The 12749-nt window shown below is 36.3% G+C and overlaps 1 protein-coding gene and 1 long non-coding RNA gene across 4 annotated transcripts; one reads left to right on the top strand and one right to left on the bottom strand.

The window, feature by feature from the left end:
- The first annotated feature begins 195 nt into the window (after positions 1-195).
- Positions 196-5830, top strand: LOC113634411. The gene is made up of 3 exons (XR_003438506.2): positions 196-416; positions 3551-3766; positions 5579-5830. It is a non-coding gene; the product is annotated as an uncharacterized LOC113634411 (long non-coding RNA).
- On the bottom strand, positions 2383-9630 carry fhl2b (four and a half LIM domains 2b). Of its 3 annotated transcripts, XM_047813128.1 has the most exons (7): positions 9572-9630; positions 9092-9149; positions 7468-7640; positions 5576-5750; positions 4254-4423; positions 3607-3793; positions 2383-2936 (listed from the first exon to the last, which is right to left on the bottom strand). In XM_047813128.1, exons 3-7 carry the CDS (start codon positions 7621-7623, stop codon positions 2785-2787), a joined length of 840 nt encoding a protein of 279 aa, XP_047669084.1. In that variant the 5' UTR covers positions 7624-7640; positions 9092-9149; positions 9572-9630; the 3' UTR covers positions 2383-2784. The 3 variants fall into 3 exon arrangements, with proteins under 3 accessions (XP_047669084.1, XP_026989146.2, XP_026989145.2); XM_027133345.2 differs by lacking the exons at positions 7468-7640; positions 9092-9149; positions 9572-9630 and adding exons at positions 5972-6056; positions 6151-6497; XM_027133344.2 differs by lacking the exons at positions 7468-7640; positions 9092-9149; positions 9572-9630 and adding an exon at positions 5972-6497.
- Positions 9631-12749: the final 3119 nt, after the last annotated feature.

The raw sequence follows: 12749 nt of genomic DNA, 5'->3' as shown, positions 1-12749 counted from the left end.
TTCTTAAACAAAACCTTTCACAAATAATAATAATAATAATAATAATAATAATAATAATAATAATAATAATAACATTATTATTATTATTATTATTATTATTATTATTATTATTATTATTATTATTATTATTATTCCTTTAATACGTGCTATGAAAGCAATGAAACCCGGTCAACAGGTAAGTGCTTCCACCTTCTCCTCAGGAAAGAGCACCAGCGTTTACATAACTACATGAACCGTGAATTCTACAAATAAATTCTTCCACAGGTTCCTTGTACCTTATAACACAGTAGGTGAATGTGACGTCATATGCAAAGTAGGGGGTGTGGCCATGCATATGAGTGAGGCTGAACTAGAGTTTCTCCAGGAACCGTATATAGATCAAGCTGAAATATGGCATGGTGCATCTATGTGCAAAGGTATGAGTAGATTTGTTTACGATTACCTTTAATTAATTAAACATGCAACTTATTACCCAATCAGCTTTCATCAGCTGTTTCATCAACACTATTTTAAGCACCATATGTTCTGGGGTGGGAATAAGGCACAGGCTCAAGTAATAAAAAAAATTTAAAAATTGTATTCTGCTCCAACTATTTAATATTTATTGACCTAATTTTGCCAAATTTCGAGAAATCTTTGCACTTTTAATTTGCAGACTTTTTCTTTGCAGTTTGTTATCCAAGAAAGATAACAAGAGAAGTGTAATAATTGAGAAAGGGTGCCATCTGGTGGTCAGTATTTGCACCACTGTGTGTGTGTGTGTGTGTGTGTGTGTGTGTGTGTGTGTGTGTGTGTGTGTGTGTGTGTGTGTGTGTGTGTGTGTGTGTGTGTGTGTGTGTGTGTGTGTGTGTGTGCGTGCGTGTGTGTGCTATCCAAGAAGGATAACAAACTATTAAACCTATGTATAGCGCTTATATATCTCTATGAAACTTAACTCATTCTGTTTACTCATGTAACTCATAATAAACATAACCACATGAGCTGCCTTTAAATAATTATTTTATGTTTAAAAATATTTGCAAACATGTTATAGAAATCATTTATTCAGTAAATAATGTTAGCTGATCAGTTATAAATGCCAGTTTTTCCATTTCTATGTTCACCACCAGATGGCGCCAGACATCACATTCATTCACATCCTGTTCATTCAAATTCATTCAGTAAACATCCTGCTTGTGTGTGTGTGTGTGTGTGTGTGTGTGTGTGTGTGTGTGTGTGTGTGTGTGTGTGTGTGTGTGTGTGTGTGTGTGTGTGTGTGTGTGTGTGTGTCTGTGACAGTAGTAGTGACAGTAGTGAAGTGACATACGGCTAAGTACGGTGACCCATACTCAGGATTTGTTCTCTGCATTTAACCCATCCAAAGTGCACACACAGCAGTGAACACACACACACCGTGAACACACACCCGGAGCAGTGGGCAGCCATTTATGCTGCGGTGCCCGGGGAGCAGTTGGGGAGAGAGAGAGAGAGAGAGAGAGAGAGAGAGAGAGAGAGAGAGAGAGAGAGATATTCAGTGCCTTGCTCAAGGGCACCTCAGTCGTGGCCGGCCTGAGACTGAAACCCACAACCTTAGGATAACGAGTCAGACTCTCTAAGCATTAGGCCATGACTTGCCCCATGCATTGTAGGCTAACTGGCATCTCTAAATTGTCTGTGGTGTGTGTTTGATTGTGCACCATGACAGACTAGCATCCTGTGCCCTGAGTCTTGTGGATTAGGCACCGAGTTCCCCACAACCCAGTAGGATAAAAGCTGATTTATATACAGTAGAATGGATGGAGATTGTACTTCTGGACTGATGGATTCTTAAATATGATTGGTGTGTGTGTGTGTGTGTGTGTGTGTGTGTGTGTGTGTGTGTGTGTGTGTGTGTGTGTGTGTGTGTGTGTGTGTGCGGGCGCATGTGAGAGAGAGACACAGAGAGATTGATGTTGGTTGATGATAGGATGAAATGTCAAAGAATTATATAAGAAATTAATTATTATAAATCATTATTATTGTGTTGATCATTATAATATTTGATATAGCCCATGATTATAATGTAAATCTTTTTATTGTGCAGTATTTTGCTTTTCTTTCATTACTTTTGATTGAAAACATGATCAATTGCATACAGTGCATACAATAATACAGTGAAGTGGAGGTATGTTGTGTGTTTGGTCTATATATCTGGATAGTATTTAATAAATAAACCCTTAAATTCATCATCAGTGAAAAAAGTCAGAGCTTCTCCTGAAGTGGCCTAGCTTCTCGAAACACATTTTGAAGCTCCATGACCCAGCATAACATCAGTAGTCGTCAGTGATGCACAGTGTGCTGCAATATTTCACAAAAATCTTCAACACTTATGATAATGAAGACTTTTTACATGAAACACTTTAGTGCATTTTGGACTATTTTATTTACATCCATTACATACAGATGCTGCTTGAGTCGGCAGATAAACAATTACAGAATCATGCTATTAGTTTATTTTAGTGTTAAGAATAGAAATCTAACATATCTTCAATTAAAATAGTCTTACAATTGTCAGCATGAAGCCTTTCACAAAGCATGTACTACTTTGGGTTGCTTAACCAGCCTGATGAATTTCCCCCTTCTACTATCATAATGATATAATGGCGTATCTTGTTAAATATAAAATACACATGAATCACTTACAGATTGAATGTCAGAATATGTCAGCAAAAAGTTTGACAAAATTTAAGGCTGGTTATATTAAAATAGTCATATGACATCAATTGCCTACTCTTTCATGCTGTCAGCTGCTCAGATGGTCTGTGCTCAGATGTCTTTGCCACATTCAGGACACAGGATATTGTCTCTCTCAGTCAGGAAGCCACGACCCACCAAGGACACAGCGCACTTTGTACAACTGAAGCAGTCATGATGCCACTGACGCTCCTCAAAGGAAATATACTTGCTGCCACCCAGACCTGTAGTTTTCAGGATAGATGAATATTCATATTTGTACATCAATTGCATTATCTCAAATATTATGCTTCACAGTGTTGTAATGCTACTAGTTAAGAACATAGCCATAAACATAGTCATAATGTTTCACAAGAATCTTGCTGAATGAATGGAAAACAAGGAGGATGTGCAAGCAGGGTTTTTTTTTTATATAAAAATATAGATATTTTTACTTTTACATGTAGTATTCTTTTGCTTTAAGGGAGCCATGATTTGCCATGGCAGACAAAATAAGCACTGCAATATAGAGATGTCTGTAGCCTACCATGCATGTCTTTGGACTAGGGGAGAAAAACAGAATACACCTGGATTTGAGCCTCAGACCCCCTAGGTGTGAAGCAAACACACTAAAGCCACCATGCCTTCAGGAAAGATATAATTGTTTTGAAAGATGTTTCTCTTGCTTATTCAGTCAAATTTGACAGAAAGGTCGAAAGCCATAAAGTTCAGCAGGACATCTGTTTGACACTAACTCCAGTAATATAGCTGAGATTGAAGTTCATAAGATAAAATAATTCTGCCAATTTTGTTTATTTAAATTGTTGTTATAATTTGTGAATGAATTTCTTATGTGCAGGAGCCCTGGCTTTTTAAGTGATTCCAGAGGACATTTATAAATAAATAAATAAATACCACTGATAGGGGTGGTACAGGAGGCACACTTCTTAGCGTAAAGGTTGCAGAAACAGCCGAGGCAGTAAGGAAAGTCATCACAAGAAGTAAAGCGCTGGCCAGCCAACTGCTCCTTGCAGCCTGTGCACAGGAAGCAATCTTTATGCCACGGCTGCTCATGGTAGGTCACACCTCCAGCGGTGATCGGCTAAGAGAAACACAAAAATGGAGTGTAAATTTATGATGTGATATTTTATTTGTAGGGTATGTTGTGTTAAAGTATGGAGAAGGATGTTTTGTATGCAGGTTCCAGGAATGATGTACAACATTCATTTGCAATGTTACAATACTGTGTATTATAGAACCTATTTTTATTGTCTTTTGTCTTGCCTTTTGGTTAATGAAAGCTTTCATTTAATGAAATCAGTTTAATCAATCAAACAAACAATTCATAGAATTTATAATGGGAACAATAGAATCCCATTATAATGGACTTATAATGGACTCTAGTTTAGTACACTCTTGTTTTTATGATGGTGTCATGCAAAGTCACTGAAAACAAGAAGCTAAAAGGTGAGATGAGACACAGGTGATAGTGGTTAAAACATGTTGACATGCTGGGGTTTATAGTTCAGCAGCCATTTGGCACTATCGTGGGATAGTGTCACCTTTTTGCACTGCACACACTGGAGAGCAAACTGCTTCTCGTAACAGGGGACACAGTAGTTCCTGTCATCTTTTGGGATGAAGCTCTTGGTGCCAATTGGCTGCTGGCAACGCTGGCAGGAGAAGCATTTCTCATGCCAGCTGTTGCCCTTGTGCTCCATTTTCCTTGAACCTGAAAAAGTGATTTTATTTAATCAGTATCCACCCTACAGAACATTCAATATATTAATAAATAATAATAATAATAATAATAATAATAATAATAATAATAATAATAATAATAATAATAATAATAATAATAACTAATTAATAAAACATGACAGGACATGGTGTTATAGAAAAATAATAAACAACAAAATGGAGGGACATGTTACCACCCTGAAGTTTTTCGAGTGTTTTATTCTCCCTATACTTTGCAATCTCTGACTGTTTTCATGTATTAAAGAATAAAACACAGGAATATTTTTGCATCCATAGTTTGGTACATCCATTGGTGGACCGTCTATGACACAAATGTCCTGAAGGTGTCAGCATTTTGTAACATTTTGGACAGAGTACTTTGTACAAAGGAGGACTGGTAGAGAGGACAGTTTGTAGCTGTTATAAAGTTAGTAAAAACAGGAACTAAATCTTACTGTAAAATAATAAAAAGCATGATCTGCTACTCATTAATTACCAACTGCTGTGATAAGAGGAATAAAACATCACAATATGATGTAACCCCACCCCCAGAGAGTCCAGTTATTTATAACAATCAAAAAAAGGAAATCAATATGTCTAGAGGTGAATAGAAAACTGAAACTCAAGTCTGAGGGTAAGGTGTCTTGAGCCACCCCCCTCCATACTGATATCTTTTACAGCTCCTTGAGGAAGAAAATAGTAAAGTGAAATTACTTATCTTACAGATGAAGACTAGATGAAACAAACGGAAATGTACATTTTTCTGCTCTACAATCTTTCTGCTTTTAATACAAACAGATCTTATCTAATCCTAAGCACGTGAATGACAATATATTAAAAAACATGAAGAGAGTTTTTGGTTGATTGTATCCTAAGTTTGTAACCTAGTGAACCAGAGTTAATGTATGTTAATGTATGTTAATATATTCATTGATACAGACTTCAAAGCACTTTTGGAGAAGGGTGTCTGCCAAATGCTGTAAATGTAAATATTACCATCTCCATGATTATCTTAATATAATTTCAGACCTTTGGTGTGTTATTCTTTATTTAATAAACACCTTCTAACCAATCAGAATGATATTATATTTTTCACAAATACATATGTGGCATTTTACTCAGACAAAGTTGTTTGTTTTCTCACCAGGCATGATGGTCTTCTTGCACTCATGGCACTTAGATGAATACTCGCTGGCGTAGCACTCGGTGCAGAGCATCTGCTCATCCTTGGTGGAGAACGGTTTGTCCGCTAAGGAGCGTCTACACTTAAAGCACTGGAAGCAGTCGCTATGCCAGTGGAGGTCCTTGTAGGAAAGATCCTATGTGGGACAAAACCAAACAGGTTGTTAAATTTACATAATTGCTGAAGATCTAAAGTAAAAGACTTTTTGTTATTACACTTCTCAGCAGTGGATGTCCTATTGATCCTTGCCTATGTCACAATGGTACAGTGTAAATTTAAAATATCTCAATTATTAGCAATACTGAATATAATGTATGGATTTGTACACACAAAATCATTTTACATGAATTATCTGACCATAAGGTTCATGATGGCATCATGGCAGGTCATTAGGCTGTGTTTGTTGGTACTTGAGGGTATTTTATCCAGGATTAGTCTTATCCTGTGAATACACAGCACAAGCACAACCTTGTGACTTGAAAAAAACTTCATTTATTTGCCGATATGACCAAATGAGCTCGAGGGTGTGCTTGTACATAATATATCGCTGGACTGAGGTCTAGCAGTGTGAGCTGGGGAGTTTTGGTTGCCGTATGAGGGATGTGGTGGTTAAAGAGGCCAAGGACTCTGGTCAGACTAAATGACTCCACTGCAGGTTAATTATGCTGTAATTTGACCTTAATACCAGGAGCCTGAGGAGAAAGAAGACACACACACACACACACACACACACACTCCAGAGAATAACAAATTTTATACTAGGGCTACTTATTTCCAGGCTAAATCCTTCGGAACTCCCAAGCTAAGTGGGTTATATCCATGGGCTAGTGATTTAATTTAGCCCATACCACCTTACATTGACCTAAGCCTTATAAGCCTAGAGTCTTAGCCTTTGAAATATAAAGTGTATTTAATTTAATATTTATATTTAATATTTTTTTTTATATTTACAATAACCAGTAAAGTACTTGTAATACATTTACCTTAGAAATTATATATATATATATAATATATATATATATATATATATATATATATATATATATATATATATATATATATATATATATATATATATACAGAGAGAGAGAGAGAGTATTATCTTGGTACACTCAACTTGGTACAGGTTTAGTCTCTGTGTTAGTATACTGTGAATTATTGTTTTATGGAATTTTATGTTCATTTCTCCTGTTCATGTCCTGTCTCCTCCCCTGTATTGTCCTTGGATATGTCCTATAAGTTTCCTGATTGTTTTCAGTTCACCCCTTAAGTAGTTTGTGTATTTGAAGCCTCAAGTTTCTATGTTTGGAGCAAAGTATTGCTCAAAGTTTTACCACCTGACGCCATCAACCCATTCTGTTCTGTGTTGCTCTTCTGTCTTATAATCTTGTTCTATTAAGTTATTCATGTGCTTTGGATTTGGATTATAGCTGCCCCTGCTGTTTGTAGGTTTGTAAGACTTCACTTGTTTCCTGTCTACATTTTGGATTTGTCTGCCTGACATTCTAAATAGAATAGAAACCTTTATTTTTCACATATACATTACAGCACAGTGAAATTCTTTCTTCAAATATCCCACCTTGGAGATTGGGGTCAGAGCACAAGGTCAGCCACAATTCAGCACCACTGGTGCAGAGAGGGTTAAGGGCCTTGCTCAAGGGCCCAACAATGGCAGCTTGCCCATGCTGGGGTTTGAACCCTAATCCTCCAATCAACAACCCAGAGCCTTAAAAACTTCATAGTATTCACCTCTATCATGGGTCATTGTTCTGCTGTTTGTTTAAATTTAAAGAGAATCCCAAAGAGAATACAAGTGTCAGAATTAAATCTTATGTGTTTTATGATCAACTCACCCTGCTGTCACAGCCAATGGGTTTCTTACACTGATTGCAGGTGTTGGAGTAAAGGCTGTTGTAGCACTTCACACAGTAAGGGTTTTCTTCTCGCAGAACATACTTCTTCCCAATCAGGGACTCCTTGCAATAGTGACAGTCATAATGTTCTGCCATTTTGGGTCCAATTATAGCTAACACAAACAAGCAAAAAAATAAAAACAGTTACAATTACACAACAAACATGAACTATATGGTGCTTTATTTTTCCCCCAAAATGATTTTGAAGGATAGATGCAGAATATTTTTAGTGGTGGTTTGTAAATTAGAGCATTATTCATTAAAACCCAGCACAGGGTTGTAAATTTGAAATTGGCAATTCTGAATTCAGTTTCTAAAAATAATCTTAACAAAAATTCAAGAGGATTCTGTTTATTTTTATTTACAGGATGAATCAAGATGCTAGCTGAAGCAATAGGCATTTAGTTGGATGTAATTTCATAAAGCAGCAAGAAAAATCAGATGCATATGTTAACATAAGCCTGGCTTGCATATAAGCCCTAAAGTCTTTTGTCTACACACAAAAATAGGTATAATTTTATAGACAAAAAGTATAGACTTCTTTGACAAGACATTTTTTTCTCTGGATCTGAAGCATTACAAAATCTTGCCCTTTTACCTTGCCAATTAGAGTTTAAGCTAAATTTAGAGTGTGCATACAGGACCTTTCATTCATCTACACAGTATGTCCATTGTCAACGTAACAAACTGTAAATACCATTTACGAAACCTTCACTGTAACAGAGAATTATATGACAGACTGTCAGGGTTGAGAGTCAAACTGATTAGAGAAAATTCATCAGATCTTACTGCTGCTGCAAAATAGATTCTCTGATCTGTATTAGATAAAAAATAAAAAAGTCAGACACAGCTACTGGTGCTCAGTATGAAACAAATTTATGCAAGTAAACAATGCTCTGATTTAAACAATTTAGAAGAGGATTGGTTCACCTGCATCCTGCATCTCTGTTTAATTACATTGATTACTGATTAATAAATGTCAAAATCACCTTTAATCGCTTGGGAGGAGGACTGCACATCCAAAAACCCCAAAAATGTTAGGGTACAGGTGCTGGGCAACAAATAATAAACGAAAAAACAACAGAAGAAGCCCGCACACTGAAAAACTGCTCCAATAAATTTAATGGTGCACTTTGTAATATAATTGCACCACCTTTATCTGCAGGGTGTACCACCACAGAACTGTCATTTTTTTAATTCAATTAAGGCATCCCTTTCTGTTTTAGACAAATTATCATAGACATTGTATGGTCTCGTTCTTAAGCAAATGAGTAACATCATACTCAACAAGCCTACAGAAAGTGTCCAAAAACGATTTTTCACCTTTAAAAACAGACTTAATTGGCCATTATTGTGCAGCCTTGTAAACAGTGGTGTGGAAATTGTTAGAAATTGTTTAAACTACAGGGAACAAAATCATTCAATCTCTTTTGTAATAAAGAGTAACGGGCTGCATAGTAATGCAGCACAACCTGTTGAAGAGAAGACAAGAGAAGAGACACAATGAGAGAAGAGATGAGTATAAAAAAGAAAAGAGAAGAGAAGAGAAGCGAAGAGTACATACCTGTGTTTGATGCTGTTCTCAGTTGTGCTCAGTTCCTTTCTTGCTTTGCCTTTAGTATCTGAGGAAGAAACAGAGGGGCAATTCTGTCTCTCCTCTTTATTGGATTACTCCCCCTGCACACAGGGCAGTGGCGTGATGGGGATGGCAATTTTACATTAGCAACTAACTATAAATACACCATTAATACATACAAAGTGAACTAACATGCTGCATGTATCTGCTAACAAATGATGTGATAACACACATGCATGTGCAAATCCCCAGTGTATATTTCTAATGAATATTGTTCGCTTAAGATCATCATATGTGCATGAGGATGTGTTTATTCTTCTAACACTTCAGGAATAAGAGGCATAGGAAAAAAAAAGAAAAGAAAAGAAAAGAAAAAAGTTCCTGTATGCACTAAACATTGTCTTGACAATTAAGAGACCTTCAAAGTCTAATAATTACATAAAATTCATGAACATAATGACAACTCACTTTTTGCAATAGAGTTGAATACAGAGAATATGAAAATACATGACAAGACTAATGAGTTTAATTGTATATAAATATAAAACCTCCAGTCTAAAAAACACCAAATAAAAATCACCTGGACTTTAATTATTTTAAGAGTTCAATATGCTGTAACAGAGCTTATATTCAAATTTATTGAGCAATGCAGCTTTGACGGTGTTCTTCATAGTCTAATGGAAGGATCAGAGGCTAATCTGGGAAGCCACCATTATCAAGTTCCCCCAGGCTATGACCTCTCTCACATATCATGCGTGCCAATATTTTCCTGTAGTTCCTGTAGAACCCACCCATCCCCTGTCAATTAACACATGACATCCACTGGGACAATATGTATTCAGGGGGAATCCAAGGGATCATAAACATAAATAATTACAAATTTATAATTGTTATTTGAATGTGTAACACATTTTCACTCTTAGCTGGAATAGTATACAATCAAATCCACTTCTTTAAGCTTTGCATGAAAAAAATAAAAGATATTCCACTCAACAGAAATCCAAATACTTGCTCAATAATAAGTATCATAAATTAAACAGAGGCTCAGGTGACAACACAAAAGCCATCTGTGTACAGTATCTTGAAGATATGGGCAAAGCAGTCAAATTATACAGCCTTGTGTCTTTAAGGTAAAAAGTTTTTTAAAAAAACAACTTAAGGTTAACTTAAACAAATGAAGTTTTAGTCTTTATTAATAATCACATCCTTCGATTTCTTATGGCTGTTGCTTCTTATAGCCATTTCTCTTTTCTCTTAGCTAGAACAAGTTGATCTCCTGCAAAAATAGTTGGAATCCAAACAAGTGACAGTGATTTCATTACATATCAATTGAACGATGCTGTATAAAAGCCTCATCTCCTAGTATTTGCTATTTGTACCTTTTCTCATGGAAATTTGTACTAGTCATAAGAGACTAGTTCTGCCCAGAGATAAGGCCTCAGATAAGTTCAGCAGCTGTCTACATGAGGCAGCTAAAGCTCTTTGTTTAGCATTGCAGCAAATGAGAAGCTGAAAAGGTCAACAGTAGTCCCCCTGAACTAAACCCACTTTTTTGGTCACAGATCAAGAACAAGCTGTACTGTACATATCCATCCATGTTTCTAGAGCCTTTCATGCAATTACTGACTGTTATCTTTAAAGAACCACAGCTTGTCTGTAATTCGGTTTAATTTGGCTACCCATTTCTATGTGCGCCATTGGGTCACTCCTTACGCACAGGAATGTCTCTGACTAACATTGACAAAGCGAACTGTTCAAAGAAGCCCATTCTGGAGGAATATTCTTGACCAATTTGGAACTACAACTAATGAAGTGTGACTTCTGTTTGTTTGGATCAAAAGCCTGCAGTCACACTGGCCCTCTACAAATAGCATTTAAGATCCTTGAGCAGAATCAAAATCAGAATCAGACAAACTATATGGCAGGCATAGCAGGGGTTTTTAACAGGCTTGGCAGCATGCAATCATGTACAGTAGAACATATATTTTTATTTCAATCAACCAAATTGAGGTCTGCAGTAAACAATGATCGGAAGACACATAGCTACAATAAAGATACTGTATGTCATCATGTCTGTATTTAACTGTGGTTCTTTGGAGGTGAGAATTAACTGGATAGCTTCTTGTTCACATTTACAAGGTGAAGTATGACTGTATTTGCAATAAATACATTATTCATATAGTTATCCTTTTCTGGAAATTTTTTTAACAATTCTTTGTTGGATCTGCAGTTTCTGAGACAACAAAAAACAGCTACTTGAACCCAAATGTGACCACTATGGGCAGTGAGTATCTCCTGAATAACTTAAAAACTGATACACTTAACACTGATACCCAGAAATCAGGAGAACATCTTTAAATGCTTGTCATCGAGTGGCATGTTATGGTAGGTACTGGGTGTCCTGACCACTATGCTGATGACGTCCACTTTCCAGTCGTCCAGCCTCTGCTTTCACAAGGGAGCCCCTCATAAAAGAACAGCTGGTGTATGGATCAGATGGCCATCGTCAACTCCAGTCAAGCCTTAAGAATTCATCCCCTTGAACTTTTGCACATTTTGTGGTGTTAATATCTAGGATTTAAGTGGTTTTAATTGGGTCTGAAAAAATTGATTTACTTCATATGATTACATTTGAATGTGCAAAATATTTGTATTTAAAGGATAATTATATTGTATATCTGGATTCTGATATTTTTGTTTATTCAGTTGATGGAGACCCTCTGTTCTTGGCACAGGTTCTCAATTGGATTCAGGCATACTGAGCATTCACAGGTTCTTGGATTTGAGACACTGCACTGTATATTTTGCAGTATGTTGATATGTTGGAAGAATTTTGAAGGCCAAAACACATTTTCTTCTCAAATTAGCCCTGTATTTGTTGCATCTATCTTGCCCTCACAACGTGATGCTACCACCATCATGCTTCACTGTGTAGTTGATTGGTCCATGGTCCATAACTAGCCATTTTCAGTGGACCCTTCCTGACAAATACCTCCAGGAATCTAGATCATGTGCCCCATCTTGCTTGGTATCTGATTGATGAGCATAATAATGCCCAGACCAGGTTGGGGTGAAAGGGTGGTTAGCATTCTTAGTGAATTTAGCTTCAGGTCAATGAACTGTGCAGACTGTTTTATTATTATGGAGGTTTAATAAGTCAGTGGTCCAACCAAATATATGAATAAATAAAGACTGTAATAACAAGTAAAATGCAGATATAGAAACCTTTAGACCATTAATTGAGCAATATGTTAAACTCTCTCTCTGTGTGTGTGTGTGTGTGTGTGTGTGTGTGTGTGTGTGTGTGTGTGTGTGTGTGTGTGTGTGTGTGTGTGTGTGTTTTTTCTGTTGCTTGGCAGTGCACTGAATGTGTTGTTGAAAATTTCTTTAGTTCTTAGAATGTTGAGGAAAAGCAGGTCATAGACAGTGAGATGTTAGTGCTTTATTTGATTTTATTCTTAACCTAATTTTCTCTGTTAAGTATGTTATATTTTGGTAATATAATTTAACCCTCTCTCACATATACAAAAACCAGTTAAAAGGCTGAAAATTTCTTATTTTCAAATGGAAAATGGTCCACATCGACGTCATCAGTTTTATTTATTTCCTGAGAATTCTTAACACTGAGGCATTGAGTGTTCTAAAC

The sequence above is a fragment of the Tachysurus fulvidraco genome, chromosome 5 (genome assembly GCF_022655615.1).
Source record: "Tachysurus fulvidraco isolate hzauxx_2018 chromosome 5, HZAU_PFXX_2.0, whole genome shotgun sequence".
NCBI lineage: Eukaryota > Metazoa > Chordata > Actinopteri > Siluriformes > Bagridae > Tachysurus > Tachysurus fulvidraco.
Note: the sequence above shows the minus strand (reverse complement) of the source record. Positions and strands in the feature narration are given on the sequence as shown.